At 42.2% G+C, this 19,802-nt stretch overlaps 1 protein-coding gene across 1 annotated transcript; it reads right to left on the bottom strand.

Annotated features, from left to right (window-relative positions):
• Positions 1–644: 644 nt before the first annotated feature.
• On the bottom strand, positions 645–18,655 carry LOC139743707 (electron transfer flavoprotein subunit beta-like). Its single transcript, XM_071654164.1, has 6 exons — positions 18,540–18,655; positions 12,570–12,728; positions 9,818–9,976; positions 3,460–3,681; positions 1,776–1,951; positions 645–889 (listed from the first exon to the last, which is right to left on the bottom strand). Exons 1-5 carry the CDS (start codon positions 18,591–18,593, stop codon positions 1,781–1,783), a joined length of 765 nt encoding a protein of 254 aa, XP_071510265.1. The 5' UTR covers positions 18,594–18,655; the 3' UTR covers positions 645–889; positions 1,776–1,780.
• Between the last annotated feature and the right edge of the window lie 1,147 nt (positions 18,656–19,802).

Here is a 19,802-nt window from a genome sequence, read left to right as displayed (position 1 = left end):
TGTTCGGTTACAACAAAATTTCGATATAACGAAAGAAAACTGCCGGTCCTGAGGACTTTATTTTAATGAAGACTCAAGGATTCAAGAAAGGGAAATGATTTGTTCACACAGCATGTGGAACATGTACTTGTTGTGAAGTAGGATAAATTTTCATATGAATGATATAAGCGGTCATCTTCATCAGACAAGTTTGTGTGGAATCTGTACGGGACATTATTGAGTACACTTGGTTGAATCCTTTCTTGGGGGAAGGGGGAAAGGACGGGGAGGGGGAGAGGAAGGGGAGGGGGAATTTGTAAAAGAGGGCTCTGACCCTGAAAGTTATGACTACTCACATGCTTTCTTCCATGATGTACTGAATGTATTGGAAATATAATGCACTCGATGCAAGAAAGTCATATCACACACACAGCTGTCTAAGACAGTTTAGTTCATTATAATGATGATTAATATTAAGAGTGTGGTGACATCATACTTTAAAAGTGGAAATTTTCGTAGTGTTGACATTTTTGCCCATTTTGCGCAATCCAAAACTAGCGCGAAAATAAAAGCACGCAAATATTCTTGCTTGCCATATGTTCCAGTAGTTGATGTCTTGATTTCGCGGAATTGAAAACATGCGAAACTCTTCGTACCCGGCCGAGCGTGTGAAATTAGTCGCGCAAAAATATCCACTTTTACAGTACCCAACAAACATACACCAGACAGCGACACGAGCCTGGAAACAAATCATTTGGACATGGGCGATCAGGAGTGATAACAGAGAGAGTGAAGATGTCATGACATCTTTGATTTCATTTTCTTCTTCATCTTGCATCGGAGTGGGCATGGAAGGCAGGTTGCACAGAGTGGGCGGGGCCTACATCTCAAAGAGAATGATAATCAGCACCTGTTGGTGAAGATTGAAAACATTTATATAACACAAGTAGGACAACAACAAGAACAAGAACAATAACAGCACAATGATAACAAAAACAACAATTAATAATCATCACTTTAGTTAGGTATATCCGAATACAAGGTAAAACATTAGAGACAATAATGATAATAACGACCAATATTCATAGAGTGCATTTTCTATAAAGACTCAAAAAGCTTCGACAGTTTCAGCAAAATACAAGAAATCAATGAATGATATTTACTGAACAAAACAAGAGATAAAAGAAGAAATAAAGCAAAACAAACAAGCAATGATTTTAAACTTGTCAGATCATTTACCAGCTTTGCAGTTCAATTAAGGTAGAACTACAAAAATGTCTTAATGCGACAGAAATAACAGTATCATTTTCTTGTCTCTGAATTCTAATTCATTCACACATAATCAGTAAACTATTAAAGGGGATGGCTAGTAACCGATCAGTGGGAGTCAGTGGGAATGCTGAGGGATGATTGTTCCAATCCTTGTGGGATTTATTTAAGAGTACATTATATATCTACTGTTGTGTGAAAATTATTTGTTTCAGAACGGTCTCATATTCAAGTAATGTGCAGATTAATGCCTCGTCACTGACCAGGGACGCTTACCTGGAAACATTAAACTGCACATTACTTGAATATGAGACCATTCTGAAGCAAATAATTTTCACACAAGAATAGATATATAGTGTACTCTTAAATGAATCCCACAAGGATTGGAACAATCATCCTCCAGCATTCCCACTGATTCCCACTGATCAGTTACTAGCCATCCCCTTTAAATCATCAGAAAAGAAAAATCACCCATAAAGCATTTCTTTCTGGTAGCTTCTTAGAGTGAGCTTTGTAACTAGACTCACCCGTGCTAGCACAGTCCCGCCTCCTTCAGTTTGGTGACAAGTTCGTCTACAGACTCCACCTTCTGACCCGCCTCCCTAACCGGAGGGTCCTCTACCCGTAACGTCTCCACCCGCGGTGTTACGTCCACTCCCAGGTCCGCTGGACTCTTCTTAGCAATGGGCTTCTTCTTGGCTTTCTGTGGTCAAACACAAGGACATACAGTATGTCCCCCCCAAAAAAAAATTACAATCAGATTTTTGCATTGATAACTTCCAATACGTGAAACTGTCTGAATGCTATTTCAGAGTCTTAAAATATAACATATTAGCTACATTTCACAGAAAGCCCCATTTGATTTGGTTAAGTGGTCACAGAGAAATGTGGATCGTTGTAACGCATGTCATGAGTCTGATTCTTCCAAGTTTAGCACTTGTATGCTCTTGGAACTGCATATTAATGTGTGAACACAATGGATATGATGGACAGAACTTGGAGGGAAGGGATTCCTGACACACTACAAAAATCCTCATTTCACTTTGACCACTGAACCAAATTGAATGGGGTTTTCTGTCTAAGATGTACATTCTTGTGTAGGTAATAAGTTCTAGTTTCATACCCTGAAATTGTATTCCGATTCACTGTTTTTAAAGTTTATCATTGCAGAGGGTCCCGTTGTATATATTTTTTTTTTTGGACATACGGTAACTGCACACTTATCTGTTATCACAAACACGGTTATAATGCACGGCTGCACACTAACCCATTTTCCCTCCTGGTCTGAACCTTAAATTTACTGGTCCTGTACATTTTCAACTGGTCCCAACAATGTAATTTTCCTAATTTTAACCTGTCATGTTGGACCAGTTAATAAAGTAAGTCCTGAAAAGTTGCTCATCCAACACGGCGACAGTGATTTTTACCGGTCTGGGACTATCGGACCAGTGCCAGCGCTCAGCATTGTATAATGAAATTTCATCTACAGCATGGCCCAAAATTATCATCTAGATATCTTTACATGCTTTATTTCTTTGGATATAACAAAATTTCGAAATAAGAAAACTGCTCGTCCTGAGGACTTTGTTATAATGGAAGTCACCCATATAGTACTACTGGCTTGATAAAATGAATGATAATTGCATTGAGTTGTTTTTTATTGCAACTGATCGACAAATTGTCCTTCATCAACATATTAAATGAATGAGTGTTCACCTCCTGACTGCTAAACATGCGTCACATCCACGATTAGTTGGAAATATAAAATTTGCTTGTCTATCTTAACACTAACACAAATTAAAGGATGCCCATTCACATGCATACCTGCATTGCTTATTTTTAATGCAATAGAAATATGAGAATGACCACAAACATTTCACAAAATGAGCACTGTAAACACAGACATTTTAGCGGTACGGTACAACGCTAATTTTTGTGTATATCACGCTACTTCCGGCTAGCATGAATTCTAAAACCAGCAAAAATATCTTAACAGTTTTCTCTGCATATTTTGAATGGGCTGACAATTGCGCAGCATGAATTCAAGAGCCAGCGAATATGTTTTTGCGCCACTCAGCACAAAAATTAATCACACAAAAATATCGACGTTTACAGTACACATAAAAGAAAGGTTGGGGGTTGATTAAACAGCAACATGTCATAATACACTCAGGTCTGGTTCGTAATTTATGTGTCAAGCGACCTGCTCACCATGATATTTGGAAGTGTGGCATAGCGGGGTTCGTTCAGCCGGAGATCGGCCGTAACAACGGCCGGCAGCTTGACCGTAATCTTCTCCAAACCGCCATCGATCTCCCTCTCGACCTCCAGCTGGCTGTCTGTTACATTGACCTCTGAGGCGAAGGTGGCCTGGGGCCAGTTGAGGATAGCAGCGGTCATCTGTCCAGTCTGGTTACAATCATCATCAATGGCCTAACAAACAGACACAATGCACAATTATACCAACAATCATCACTAATTCATGTATGAAGATTTATCTATTCTGGGCAACTCCCATTATGACCACCAGTTTTCTTTCTTTATATCAGAATTCCATCATAGCCAAACAGTAGAGTGTAAATTATCAAGATATACGGATAACAATTTCGGGAGCTGAACTTCTTCTTTGTTGTATTGAGAATTACATGTACGTTATAACCATGTTGGTTACCAATAGAAGGAGTGCATTGTATATTTCCGTTTGCAACAATCAAAAGTTTCAGTTGCCCTTGGTAAGCGAGCCACTGGGTTTGTAGCACACTGAGTAATACCTGACATACAGTTGTATTGCCATTGGGGATAAACCCACGAAAGGCGGCCTCCAGTTTACACGAGAGGTTACCACCTTTTTCAGGTGCAGCTTTACCATGGAAATCTAGCATTCAAGAGCATAAGCTGCCCAATAACCTTTGGCCCGAATTCACGAAGGTGGTACAATTGAAACCATGGTTTAAACCATGGAAAAAGTGTCGCATGGTCTATTTCGTTGCGAAATCAGTCATTTCGTCGATGAAATTACCATTTCGTTTATAATGAAATGATCATTTCGTCGACATAAAGTTAATATTTCAAAACGAAATTAACATTTCGTCGATAAAATCGACAAAATGACTGATTTCGTATCAAAATAGGCCATGCAACACTTGGCGCCCCATACAAAACTACGGTCTTTGTCCAAGGTTTAAACCATGGTTTCAATTGTACCACCATCGTGAATTCGGGCCATTGTCTTTCTATGAAAGTACTTTCACTGCAGGCAGGCTTGTCCTATTATCACATATCAACAAAAGACTGGCAGCACGGAACGGAAGCTGAGCTTCCTCAATATGACCTTGTTTGAAAAATGTGCTGGCACAGCACTTTTGGCTGGCACATGGCACACAGCTAGTGTTGACACATGGTGCAGGTACTGAACTTCGCTGAGAATTAAATAAGTCAGCTTCAACTAAGTCTTAGCTGTATTTGCTTAATCCTGCTATGTCAACCTAATGGGGGTAGAGTACAATAAATCTATTTCAACAATGGTGGGGGGGGGGAGTGGGGTGGCTGCTCTACACTGGAATACAAAGTGGTATGCAGTGACGCCGTGTAATACACAGGGAAGGCACAATACATTGTATTAGCAGCAAGATCAATGGGATGTTAAAGTTTTTATTAATTAATTGGACATTTTTACAGCAATTATAATAATGATCAATGACAAGTTCTGTTCCCTTCATGTGTGTGTGAGAAATTGCTGTGTAAGTGTTCATACAGTAAACATACGGTATTATGTCTGCTTGTCATTATACGAATCATGCAAATTTTGCAGACAAGAAAAATGTCATTGTTACAAAATTGTAGATTGTACATTAAAGGTATGATTGGAGCATTTCTAGCACTGTCTAAAAAAACAAACAAACAAAAACAACTGTTTGCACCCGTGAGGGTCTTTACAGTATGATGAAACTTAAAACTTTATTTTTCCTCTTGATTTGTAGGCACAAATGGAGATTCTGTCATCCACTCTGAATATCAAACATGGGATGTCTGCATGATATTGACAAAATAATACAGTGTGTACTCATGCAAGTGCCACTTATGTAGAACAATCCCATTGATGTTAAATTAAAAGGACTGAAATCAATTGAGTCTGCTGAAAGTGATTTGTCTTTATAGCATTACAAGGGCTGTACATGTACATCACATAATTTTCCTGGTATCACATAGCAATATGCTATGCATTATTTTAATCATATTTTTTGCATAATTTATTGTATATGGTACAAATGCTGTACAAAAAGTTACTTGTGTACAAGCAAATTTCACTACATTGTACATAAATTTGTATGTATATCATTTTGTGAATTGCTCAAAATAAAATATGCCCATCGACGAATACTGCTTTTCAACTTCGAGGAGGGAAATTATTCCCTGTACATGTACGCATACAGCAACTACACAAATTAATTGTCACCTCTGGGACACATTTGACTATTCACGATACAATATTTGTTTACTGTAAAAGTGGAAATTTTCGCAGTGTTGAAATTTCCGTGCATTTCATGCAACCAGAAACTGGCATGCGAACATTTTTGCTTGCCATGATATGTTCCCGTACTTACTGTCTTGATTCCACGGGACCAAAAACACGCGCAAGACTCTTCTTACTGGGCTGGGCCCGAAAAGTTAGTTGCACGGAAATATCACTTTTATAGTATTTGTATAGCAGTTTGTGGGGTAGGGTGTAGGAAAAGTGTTGACCTCTCCTAATTATAACTAGTGAGGTGTGAAGACGTCAAATCAATTGAAGACAATCTCAAGTCAAACTATTTGTATTCTTTTTACAACTATACTGGGGATAAAACCTGGTTAGATATTCACATTTTAAATCAGCCTCACCCACAAATTCATCAAACATTTCCGATGTGGGCAAGAAATAGTAGGCTTCTTGCTTCTCTTTAGAGAAATTATTTATAACAAAATTCCTTTAAACAAGCTGTCATTACTCCAATGCACATAATGAAATTCACCATGCTCATGAAGTGTATAATGTAAGGCATATATAATAGCGCTGTCCACGTGTAAGTGCGGTAAACCTTATTTCTAACAGATTGTCAAGTGTTTGAGATATTTTGGTAAAAATCCATTCAGCATTCCTTCTTTACTGCAGCCTTTCAACATCTTCATTTTTACACATTATCAGAAACACCCTTAATATTGGAAACATACATGTACATGTACATCTGTACATGTAGATAAACAGCATAGATCTCTAAACTTTGCACCAATCTAGGCACATACATCGTAGGCAGACAAGTTTTTTTTTTTTTTAATGTCTACTTAAATGCCTAAAATATGAATGAACTTTGAATTCTCTGTTGCATTGTGATACATGTATAAATATCGCTTATTATCGGGTCATAGGGTGTTTAGGTACAATACATAGATCTGTGTACATTGCTCACAATGCAATATATTTTTTATTTCCAATCTGTCTTCTCATGATGTCATTTCCACGGACCATAAAAACTGCATTATAATGCTTTGTACAAGATCAGAACTTTATTGGTATCTTGAGTACATTTTCACACACATCACAGATACATGTGTATTATGCATACTCGTTGAATTCCATACAATCAAATATGTAATTTCACATCATGTAGTACATACATGTAAATCGATAGTGCCATGTATAGATTCGAAAAATTCATTGTGGGCCTTGAGCAGATTTATAAACCAATACATGTACTCTGAAAAACCTAAACATGATACACTGAACAAGGATGATGACATAGCTATAGGGGGCTCACATATTTCAGTATAGTGTAACTTAGACCCCGTTTACAGTGCGAGGCTCGGCCGCGGCCGAGCCCAGCCCCGCTTCAGTGTAAACGCGCAAAAGGCCAAATGCGAGGCCAAAATTGGCCTCGCATATGGCCTCGCTCTGGAGGTGGTCTCGGCCGCGGCCGAGCCGCGGCCGAGCCCAGCCTTTTCTTGGTGTAAACGCAAACTGGGCCAAGTGCGCGGCCAATTGCGCGGCCAATTTTAGTCTGGCTTCCAAACCCTCTGCCTGTATCTTTCGCTATTCAGGATTTTAACCCCCTCAACGTCAAAAACTAGTATAGTTTAAGGTGGTTTTGTCCTGCAAAGGATTTTTTTTTCTTCGGCAAAGGCCCTTGCCCGAACGGCGACTTCGTCGCCACGGAATTCATTTGGCAAAGGGTTTGAAAACCAGACAATACCAAATTGCGTTTGTTTACAAGCAGAGCGCCACTACGACAAAATATTGACAGGTTTGAATTAAAAGCGCGGCCGAGCCCAGCAGTGTAAACGGACAAAATTGCGAGGCTCGGCCGCGCAATTGAGGCCGGGCTCGGCCGTGGCCGAGCCGCGGCCGAGCCCGGCCCCGCACTGTAAATGGGGTCTAATGCAGCAATGTACTTTCCATTAACACACCACTTGCTTGCTTAACAACTTCACCTGTGTAGAATTTATGCATGCTTTCTTCTTTTGCTCTACTCCCTTGACCCCGAATCATTACATTCTTATGTGAGGCTGCTATGACATCATCACTGATTTGCTATGAATTTTTAAAACATTCTTATTCCTCATCCCAATCACTATAAATTCGGAAACTTGGCACCCAGTATAACCAATTTATAAATGTTTCAATGCAAAGTCTGAAAATCATCCACGAGTCTGTATATCTCATGAATAACAGAGTTGATTTCTAATCTGTAACTTAACATTTGATAAATGGGATTCTTCTGCAAGCAGCCCAATGCTAAGGCCGATGATGCCAAACGAAGAAATTATGGAAAATATCCATACAGTAGATGAAGGACGTGACATGGGCGAAGTTCCCAACAGACAAAGTTCAGCGGAGAACGTGGAAAAATCTGCTTCAAAGGAAAGACCACTTCGACCTGAAGTCAAACTCGCGTATTACATTTGTCCGAGACATTTCCAGAAAGGAATGTACAAAGATCCTGGTACACTGCGTAGGATCTTTGATACCATTTTCCATAACCGCAAAACCAAAGTATACGTCCCAAAAGCGATCGATCAGATATCGATATCGTGAGGTGATATCACTTGATATCGGCTACAATGCGAAAGGCAGAATTCAGCCAAGCTTTCTTAACAATCACAGTACTCAGTGGATATTTTCTCCTCCTTTATCATCACTTGGCACCATATATCTCTTCTGGCAACTCTCATGACTAGCAGTACTTCAAGATCTGCAAATCTCTTTAAATGCATCAATTGGGGTCTAAAGAGCAAAGTGGCACATACTGTAAAAGTGGAAATTTTCGCGGTGTTGAAATTTTCGCGCATTTCGCGCAACTAGAAACTAGCGCGAAAATAAAAGCACGCGAATATTTTTGCTTGCCATACGTGCCTGTGCGTGATGTCTTGATTCCGCGGAATTAAAAACACGCGAAACTCTTCCGACTCGGCCAAGCGCGAAAAATTAGTCGCGCGAAAATATCCACTTTTACAGTACAATTTTGTAAGGGGGTTACACCTGTAGTGGAACACAGAGAATTAACAGAACTTCAAACCAGTTCAGCAAAATTTGTGGATCCGAAAAAGAAAATCTCTCACTTGTTTTGTTTCTCTAGACAGACTTTGCTTCCATATCAGACAGGTCTTTGGGACATTATGGGTAAGATCTGTGACTACCACGCCAACACTTTCGGAAGCAGAAATGCATTTAATGTCAAATGCACCCAAAAACTAGTAGGTTAATTTCCAAATTCATACTATTACCTATGAAAGCATACATCAATTGAAATCATATGAAACAATCAATCAATAACATTTAATACAATGTACTTTTTTCTTTGAGTAAATGTGACCGTGCCTCACAAAACCAACAAAAAGTCGCTCCCCTTGATTTTATGTGAAGACTCAAAAAAAGGTGAAATGGATCAACCTAGTCAATTTTGAGTTTTCCATATTTTCTGAAAGAGCTTTTGTTCTTTTACAGCATTCTTGAGTTTGGGATCATAAAATGAATGGGAAAGTGGGCATTCAGTAGTTTTTCTACAACCCTCTCTTGGAGGAATAATGTGATCAGATATGTCTTGAATAGAGGCCCCTTTTCATTTCTTGAAAATCCTTTGCACTCTCCTCTGTTTCAACTTTAATAACTTTTGAAAGAATAATGCTACTGCTTTGAATGTTGATGTTTATGATGGTCATAATGTGTACATAGAACATCCTCAGTTTCAGCTTAATCCAATAATCTCTTCATTGTTGTTACAAGGGTGACTTACTTCCTGTTTTTGTCCCTTTCCTTAATACACAGCTAGCACGGCTTGGTGAAGATTAAGCGCTTGAAAAGACCCTGTACTTCAGAGCATCTTTTCTCAGTTCACACTTTTCCAGAGTGTGTGCTTTGTTTCCAGTATTTAAGTAGGTTTTAGAGAGTCCATTTGAATTGATTTATACATCATTTTAAAGCTTAGAGTCCGCTCTTTCAGAATCTGCCTTTAACTAAAAATCTATGTCTGGTCAGTGGTGACTTTTTGTTGGTTTTGCAGAGCAGGGTAAAAAAAAAGTGAAGCAAAAGTTTTACCTGCTTTCCAAGAATGATAAGATTGGCATCTTCTTCCTGGGCGAGTTTGGCGAGGATCTTTGAGACGTGGAACGGTCCAAGTCCGTCGTACTCTGCTCCTGCGACCTCCACATGCACCCCTCGGTCCACACCCATGGCTAGTGCTGTTCGTATCGTCTCCTGTCCGAGAGACGAGGATTGCATTCAGAAGAAACGTACTGTTAGACTGCACCTCGGACTACAATAAATGTGATATGAAAGATATTCTGACATGGAAAAAGGCTTTCATCAACATATAAAATTACTGTGCCTCTGATATTTCAACATTTTGAATATATTGTACAAAAGACAGCCATGATACACCTGTAACACATTTGTGCCCCACAATACTGTACCAGTTGTATCAACCCGTTTCATATGGGAACCTTGTGATCTATGTATCAAGCCTGTGGGGATTTCAGAATTCAGTATGGAACGGGTTAAGAAATTTGAATACATCATAGAGACATGAATCCCATAATGCATTGCATATCCTGCTCAAACATGCCTAAATGATGATGAAGGTCAAATACTTTCTTATCCATGTGACGTGCAACTGTAAGAAATGTACTGGTCTGGCCAATGATAGCAGTACAGAGTAACATCATTCAAAAGACATTGGATATATATTATAACAAAACCCTCATAAATAATAAGGTGATTATGCAGTAATGCAGGTGATTTTTTACATTTGATATACTGAGAAACTTGATTTGAAAGCTGCTCTCTTTGTTATCAATGATCACATAGCAAGTTACAAGCAGTCATAAGTTTTAAGTTGTATAAAGGATGGTGTCACACTAGTGAGAGGTTAAACTCTTTCAGCCAGTGAGCCGAGCATTCTTGGAATAGCCTTTGTGCTGATACTATCAAGACAATCACTCAGTTAACGCCTTCCAAGTCTATTGAAGCTCAATAATCACTGGAAACAGAATGTACTAGAAATGTCGCTACAGCGACTGGTAAATACCCCCGCCAAACAACATTTCATAAGCTTTGGTCAAAAAACTGAGGAAGTAGTTAAATCCGCAAGATCTTTCCTTGATCTTCCGCCATTAATATGCCGTTACCATGGCAACGTACTTTCGGTACTGTCGAAAAATGCGTCTTGCACATCTACAACCAAAGGCACACATCTGTACCAAATTTCATGGAAATTGGGCAAAAACTGAGGAAGTAGTTTGCAACACAAAATTTTCCATCATTTTGGCTCATAATATGTGAGCTGTTACCATGGCAACATACTTTTTGTCACTGTCAAGAAATGTGTCATGCTGACCTATATCCTAAGACAAACATTCAATATGAATTCCATGAGAATTGGAAGAACACTGATGAAGCAGTTTTGCCATGAAGCATTTTGCCCTATATTTTACCAATAACATGCCGTTACCATGGCAACGCACTTTTTGCCACTGCGGAAATATGTGTCTTGCACATTAACATATTCAGATGAACATCTGTACCTAATTTCATAAAAATTGATCAAAAACTGTGGGAGGAGTTCGCGACGCAAGATTTGTACCCATTTTTGCCCATAATATGCCGTTACCATGGCAACGTACTTTTGGGTACTGTCAAAAAATATGTCTTGCACATCTACAACCCAAGGCACACATCTGTGCCAAGTTTTATGGGAATCGGTTGAAAACTGAGGAAGTAGTTCGCGACGCAAGATTTGCAACGGACCGACCGCCCGCCCGACCGCCCGACTGACCGACCGTCCACTGATTCCTATATACCCCCTTCAAACTTCGTTTGGCGGGGGTATAAATATATTTAGACTGTCGAATGACCCTCTATAAATTCAAGTCTTTGACTTTGGTGTCACAATAGGTATTTCAGGTAATAACAAGGTAGTCTAAGCCTAATTGTAATAGTTTTAGCAAAATTTAGCTCCTCTTGGTAACATGGTTCTCTTGCCAGGTAATTGCTTGACACTAATGCTTGATACTGGAGCATGGATCGGATGTGAGAGTACTTGCAGAAAAAGGTCTGATAAAAATCTGATTTAAAAAAAAAGTTTGAAATGCATTCAACTGTAAACATTTCAGGAATTTACACGAACTGATGAAAAACAAATTCTGAAAAGTGGGTTTTGGGGCAGAGTAAATAAGTCTGAAATCAGATTAAACTCTGTCTCACATCCCTATTAAAGGACAAGTCCACCTTGATACATGTGGATTGAGTGAAGGCAACAATATTAGTAGAGCACATCAGTGAAAGTTTGGGGAAAATCGGACAATCCGTTCAAAAGTTGTGAATTTTTAAAGTAACTGTGCAGTCACTGCTGGATGAAAAGATTACTACAGTGTATGATGTCACATGCGTACAATGAAGGAAAATAAAAGAAGAATTTCACACAACATTACTTTTTGAATAAAGTGCGCATTTCTTCGACTTGTCACTGATGTATGTTAAGGGTATTTTGTACTATTCCCCCTGCTTTCTGAAAGAGAGAAGTAGAGTGTCCTTTTGCTATGCGAGAAAAGTGAAAATATGTTGAATTTTCTTTATTCTTTCTTTATATCGTTGTACACATATGACATCACAAGCTATAGTAGTCTTCTCATCCAGCCGTGACTGAGCAGAAACTTCAAAAATTCATAACTTTTGAACGGATTGTCCGATTTTCCTCAAACTCTCCCTGATGTGTTCTACTATACATTCTGCATTCACTCAACCCACATCTCATGAAGGTGAACTTGTCCTTTAAAACTGAAGGGGTTTTCACCTGACATTGCTGTGGTCCGCAGCTTACTGCGATGATTTCTTTCACAAGTTTCTTCTCCTTCAGCCGAACAGCCTCTTCGACAGCGATTTCGTCAAACGGGTTCATGCTGTGTTTGACGCCTTCCGTCACCACGCCCAAGTTGTCGGGCTTGACTCGGATCTGGGGAAAAAAGAACAAAAACAGAAACCGCCTTTCCTTTCTGCTTGAAATGCAACTCATAGCAGGCAAATAGTTTGTAGTTGCCTGTATGTTAGAACACAAATCCCAGTTAAGCATGCCACTCGTAATTTGACCATGGAAACGCCATGCAAAATTTGACTGCTGGCTACATGAAGAAACCCATGCATGCTTCCATGAGCAGTCAAATTTCGGTATGGAATCATGGGAGGTTGACCTTGGTGCATCAGATACCCTTGGTGGCTTGGCCTTGGAAAACTGAGTATCAAGTTCTTTAGTGTAAGCTATCTTTTCCCTTATCACCGTCCCTGAACTGATATTTTTTTTCTTTTCTTGTACAATGTTCCTTGCACTGCCACTGGTGAGCCTCGACTAGCCAGTGTAAATACACAGACACCAGTTGGTTCAACACACATCTTCTAGGCTTCTAGGGTTCTAGGGGGATGAAAAAGTTGGTGCAAATGTAGCAGTAGAGCCTATTGTTAGCCTCTACCTCCGATTCAGATTGCTTGTGTCTGTGAACAACAGCTTCAACTGTATTTTCCCAGACGACATCAAAAGTAGGATAGGATTAACTCTTAATGTGCCAGGCCCAAAACCCCTAACGTGCCAGAGGTTTTTACCTGTAGCGGTTTCCAATATTTCTGTATATTTTACTGTCTGGCTGCTGCCAATTATGCTGTCTGACAACCCAGCATTCTGTCAACATCCACGCGAACTTTCTTTGTGCGCCGGCACCCGACAGGTGCGCACTACATTCTTCGCCTTTGTCATCGTGCCGAGGTACGCGTATTTCGCATTCCAACAGTAGTCGGATTCTCATAAACACACCTCTTGTTTTGCTGTCACGGAAACAACCTACCAATTAGTGGCGAGCTGTACACCTTCACCAGCCAATTACCACTCTCAAAGCTTCTGTCCGTGACACGTTTTTTTCGACCACGCTGTTTCATTTTCCACGCTGCCTCACTTCGCGATTAGCTTTCATCCTGAGAGCACGTTCTAATCGTTGGAGTCACTCACGTCCGCATATCACGTCCGTATGTACTTCCCACGTCTTCTCGCGCTGACGATACCTCGCGCCGTGGACGGTCATTTCATACGGATCATACTCCATACGGAATATCACACTTCCTTGGATTTTACACTTCGCGGCATTCGCTGCTTTTCACATCGCGGCTCGCCCTTTCTTCAGGCTACACTCCAACCTGGGGATCGTTACATCGCTGCATTCAACGCGATCGGCGCCTCGTCACATCGCTGCATTTCACAACGCGATCCGCGTCCCATCACATCGCTGCTTCGGTCCTGCTAGCGAGCTGTCCGTGGTGTACAGACTCTGCCACAACCAGGGACCGCGCAGTTCTTCTATCCAGCGCTCCAGCGGTGGATCGACTCTACCCTCGCTTGTGCTAGCCGCGGCACTCGGAGGCTACTCCACGCTGTCGCTGGATCTTTTGTACATATTTATATGGGACACTGTCGTCTTCGGACACCCAAAGTGCATTCGGAGTTAGTCCATATCATTTAATATCATTTCGGGAAGTGCAATACAACCCACAAGGACACTGTTCACCTCTTCTGGTGCCCTAGTGCATTCCACTACTGATAAGGTTGTCTACCATTCCTGCTGGTGGTGCCTTCAGCTCCAAGTCCCGTTAGCCACTCGGTGAGTAATAATTTAGTTAGGTATTTCATTATAGGCCCGTACCATAATACCTACATTGGTGACCCCGACGTGATCGTATAGGGCCAACTTCACGTCTCATTCTACATTCTCACCCTTCACTTCGACGAATACAATGGCTACCACCAGCCCCCCGGCGGACGTAATAGCGAACCTCACGGCGCAGGTTCTGCTGCTAACAGAGCAGCTGTTCATACTGGTAGCACGCATGGACGAACGACGGTCTCAGCGAACGTCACGCCGTTCGCAACGGAAATACCGTCCTCGTCCTCGTCAGCGGTCCAGAGGCGGCAACCGCGGCCATGGAGACGGGCCGCGCAGCGCGCCGCGGAAGCGAACCCCTTCCCAAATCCGACACGCTGGCAGTGAGTGCTACTTCCATTGGAAGTTTGGTGACGCCGCCCGGCAGTGCTGCTCACCCTGCTCGAGGCGAAAAACCCCGACCACTCACACCGCACCAGGAAAACGACTCAGCCCCAGCCAGAGATCAGCGGCGACGAGCCCCTCTGGCAGCGACACAACTGGTCGCCGATCTCCCACTTCGGATCGACATCACCGGGCTGTCGAACACGATACACACCCCTCGACCGTCACCGCAGCCGAAGTCAGCGCCCGCCCTCCTTCACCCCCCAACAAGACGAAGCCCCCGCCTACACTTCATTTACAGGCGGAGATGAAGCCCCTAGTCACCATTCTCGGAGAGCGCTCGTTCACACCCGACTTTGGCCCGCGTCGCAATCTTCGACGCAAACGCAAACGGAACACCACATCCCACGCTCCCGCTCGTCCACACAACTCCACGCGTGATCCCAAGCATCTCACTCTGGAGGTCAACGCCAGGAGGGAGACAGCCACGAGCGTTCCGCTCAACACACCGCGGCAGCAGCCTACGCCAGTCCCTGCCAGGAGCCCGGCGAGCACACCGAGCGTCCAGCTCACCACACCGCGGCAGCAGCCCATGCCTGCCCCTGCCAGGACTCCGGCGGATATACCGAGCGTCCTTCTCACCACACCGCGGCAGCAGCCTACACAACCGCAGCAGACGACACTGCGGCAGTCAACACCACCCCAGCAGCCAACACGTGCACAACCGCAGCACGAGCTACCAACACGAACGGCACGCACTGGCGGTAAGCACGTACACTGGCCAGCCCATTACGTACAATACAGATACTTCGACACGTGAAATTTTCAACCCCTACTTCCTTCACATTTCTCACAATCGATCGCTCATCTTTAGTCTTCACTCCATTGACTCCTCCACTAGCGATCTGGAAGGGGGCTAAATGTAGCGGTTTCCAATATTTCTGTATATTTTACTGTCTGGCTGCTGCCAATTATGCTGTCTGACAACCCAGCATTCTGTCAACATCCACGCGAACTTTCTTTGTGCGCCGGCACCCGACAGGTGCGCACTACATTCTTCGCCTTTGTCATCGTGCCGAGGTACGCGTATTTCGCATTCCAACAGTAGTCGGATTCTCATAAACACACCTCTTGTTTTGCTGTCACGGAAACAACCTACCAATTAGTGGCGAGCTGTACACCTTCACCAGCCAATTACCACTCTCAAAGCTTCTGTCCGTGACACGTTTTTTTCGACCACGCTGTTTCATTTTCCACGCTGCCTCACTTCGCGATTAGCTTTCATCCTGAGAGCACGTTCTAATCGTTGGAGTCACTCACGTCCGCATATCACGTCCGTATGTACTTCCCACGTCTTCTCGCGCTGACGATACCTCGCGCCGTGGACGGTCATTTCATACGGATCATACTCCATACGGAATATCACACTTCCTTGGATTTTACACTTCGCGGCATTCGCTGCTTTTCACATCGCGGCTCGCCCTTTCTTCAGGCTACACTCCAACCTGGGGATCGTTACATCGCTGCATTCAACGCGATCGGCGCCTCGTCACATCGCTGCATTTCACAACGCGATCCGCGTCCCATCACATCGCTGCTTCGGTCCTGCTAGCGAGCTGTCCGTGGTGTACAGACTCTGCCACAACCAGGGACCGCGCAGTTCTTCTATCCAGCGCTCCAGCGGTGGATCGACTCTACCCTCGCTTGTGCTAGCCGCGGCACTCGGAGGCTACTCCACGCTGTCGCTGGATCTTTTGTACATATTTATATGGGACACTGTCGTCTTCGGACACCCAAAGTGCATTCGGAGTTAGTCCATATCATTTAATATCATTTCGGGAAGTGCAATACAACCCACAAGGACACTGTTCACCTCTTCTGGTGCCCTAGTGCATTCCACTACTGATAAGGTTGTCTACCATTCCTGCTGGTGGTGCCTTCAGCTCCAAGTCCCGTTAGCCACTCGGTGAGTAATAATTTAGTTAGGTATTTCATTATAGGCCCGTACCATAATACCTACATACCTAACACCAGAACGTTTCGAAACTGGACTGACAATGAAGTTTAAAACCGCCATATCTCTGAAACTATTGGCTGTTTTGAATTGAGTTCTACACAACATATATCAAGAAATGTTTGTTCTTTCATGTCATGTAGTCAGTTTGCCACAATATCTATCTGAACCTGAAATATTGCAGAAATAATTGTAATACATCAAAAAATTATTAGAAATATTTGTGTAGTATGGAAAAAAAGAGTCAGTCGTGCTTTTTCTTCAATAGAACGCTCCCTTGACTCTGTGAGAAAGTTTTAGAGCAACATCTCCCCTTTCAAATGATAACAAAATTGCCTTAATCTAGAATTGTATGATTCCAAAGCTACTAGCAGTTTATTTTGTCTTAGCAATTTCTCTTTCTGCCTCAGTAATTCATTCCCAAATCTGAGTCCTTTAGTCCCAGATCCTGTATTTGAAACTAAAGTAATTGTCTCGGCCCTGGAAGAGTGTCTTTTGTCCACTTGAGAAGGAAGAATCTACTAATTCTCCTTTTGCCTAAAGCGGGGGTAATCTATTGAAATCGGCAGGCCTTTGTCCGTGCGCAATTCCTATGCTAGCGTGGGGACGATTAGGGACGTTCACCAAAACAAAAGGATTAAAGACTTGACCGACGAACGAAAGCTGACCCTCTTCGAGGGACAAGATCAAAGCAGCTTCCCGCAGGACAGCATCCAAGCGGAACAATGCGAGTGGAACCGCATAGACAATACACGCAGATTCAATAGCATACACACGCGTGGTTTACCAATGAGACTTTTGATCCATACACATCTCGCAGAGGGTGCGCTCGCTGCGGATTTTCCCGACGCGAAAAAAATACATCTGGCTGAAAAATCATGTATTTACTCAAAATTTTCCAATGTAAGCATGCTCATATTTTTAGTGGAAACAATGGCTATGCCAATCAGCTACCAGTACGTATCATTGGCAGTTTCTTGGTGTAACACATTACGGTACCACAAGAACTTAAATGATCAATGCTTTTCTCACTCTTCTTAGTCGCCTATCATCGGCGACCATGGCACGTCAGGACTAAGGTCGCCGTTCAGCGACCATGGCACGTTAAGAGTTACATAAGGAGCTAGATTAAACTCAACTGTTTTACAATACTGTCACTACTGTGCACTTACAGTCTCACTGACACATCACATGCTCACAGGTTCCACATTTCATGTTTGATTTCATTAGACATATCTACGTACATTTACAGTTCTTCTTCTTCTTCTTCTTCTTCTTCTTCTTGAGTTGAGTTAGTCATCACAGGGCTGCCAACTCTCAGTCTCACGCGTGTACGCATTGATTGAGCGCGAGACTCACACATTTTGGTCCTTTCTCACTCTAAAACTTTATTTCATTTGCATGCATTTCTATTGATCTCACTCATTTTGACTCCTAAATTATAGCATTGGCCTATGGGAGTCTCACTCTCAACTAGTTTCCAGTGTTGGCAGCCATGAGTTAGATAGCTTCTACACTAAACAACAACAGCTCCACAGCTTACGGAATCTGAAAGGGGACGGGCCACCTTCCCGCGACTGCGCGAGCATTCTACCGTGCGTGGTCAGCAGGTCTAGCTGAGACTCATTCCGATGCACTGTGCGAACATTACCTGAATCTAACGTTAAATCTTGCAGCCCTAACCTCATTCTGAGAAATGACGATAATATGCTATAGAATACATTACCTTAACAGCATAGTCAATAACTCTCTTGACGCCCACAAGAACACGTAACGCCATTTTTAGTACGGTCTTCGTCGACTGACTAGCAAAATACCGGTTTCGAGGATTGCGGTATGGGTTCACACACACGCTGGTTATGTATTTTTGTAAGAAGATATTACAATGTGTAGGTCACATACATACAGGGGGTCCTATGCATGAGGCGGCTTGGATCATGGAACACGTAATACGCGAACTGCATTCATTCATCACACACAACGCACATTACGCCCTCTATCGAAATCTACAGGATAATGTCTGTCAAAATGAATGGTAAGCATTATTTGGGCACCCGTCCCGCTTCATCATGAATATTCATCAGGCAGTAAGATACTGTACTAGTAAATGGCAGAATGCTGGGTACGTGCAAAACGTATGGCCGGGAAATGTAAAAATCTCGAAAAATTGCATCAACGGGTGATGTTAAAACGTCTCTCCGGGAGATGGAAAAATGTTCAGTTTTGCCGAGAAATATAAAAACGCTGCCGGGAAATGAAAAAAATATGTATTTCAACGGTATTACGGATACATGTAGATGATGAATATTCATGATGAAGCGGGACGGGTGCCCAGATAGTGCTTACCAAAATGAATACTCATGAGTACATAATATTTTTCTAGTGCCAATTGTACATAACATCATTTAGTTTATGTGATATTTCTTCTGTTTTCTTCTTTGTTCTTTTTCTCCTTCTTTCTCCTTCTTCTCCTCTTCCTCCTCCTCTTCCTCCTCCTCCTCTTCTTCTTCTTCTTCTTCTTCTTCTTCTTCTTCCTCAGATCTTCATTCTCTTCATCTTTTCTTCTCCTCTTTTTTAATGAGCCTGAAAAAGACACTACGATAATACGCAAGACTTTCTGAACATTCGCTACTGTACAATAACAGCTTCTTACAAGTATAAAAATCGTGGACGTGTTGGGTTCACTGAAGCTGTAGACCTACTTTAACATTTATAACTTTTCAGCTATTTTGTTACCGCAGGGCACTTTGTATAGGCTGTTTCATCTCTGAGTGAGCCAACACTGAAACACGGTAGAAATAAGGACGACAGAAATCGACATGGCCGCTGTCATGACAAACCGTGGTCTCCCATAGGCACCTCCTCCACATAAGATTGATTGACTGATTTTTTGCTCCATTTTTTTTATATTTTAAATATAACATGTAACACAGAGTCAATTGAGTATTCATAAATATTGTTTGTATTGTTTGGATCTAACAGTGGATGC

The sequence above is a fragment of the Diadema antillarum genome, unplaced genomic scaffold (genome assembly GCF_040938485.1).
Source record: "Diadema antillarum isolate AM-2024a unplaced genomic scaffold, OU_Dant_1.0 seq00001103_RagTag, whole genome shotgun sequence".
NCBI classification, from domain to species: Eukaryota; Metazoa; Echinodermata; class Echinoidea; order Diadematoida; family Diadematidae; genus Diadema; species Diadema antillarum.
The sequence above is the reverse complement of the archived record's forward strand: the minus strand, read 5'-3'. Positions and strand labels throughout refer to the sequence as shown.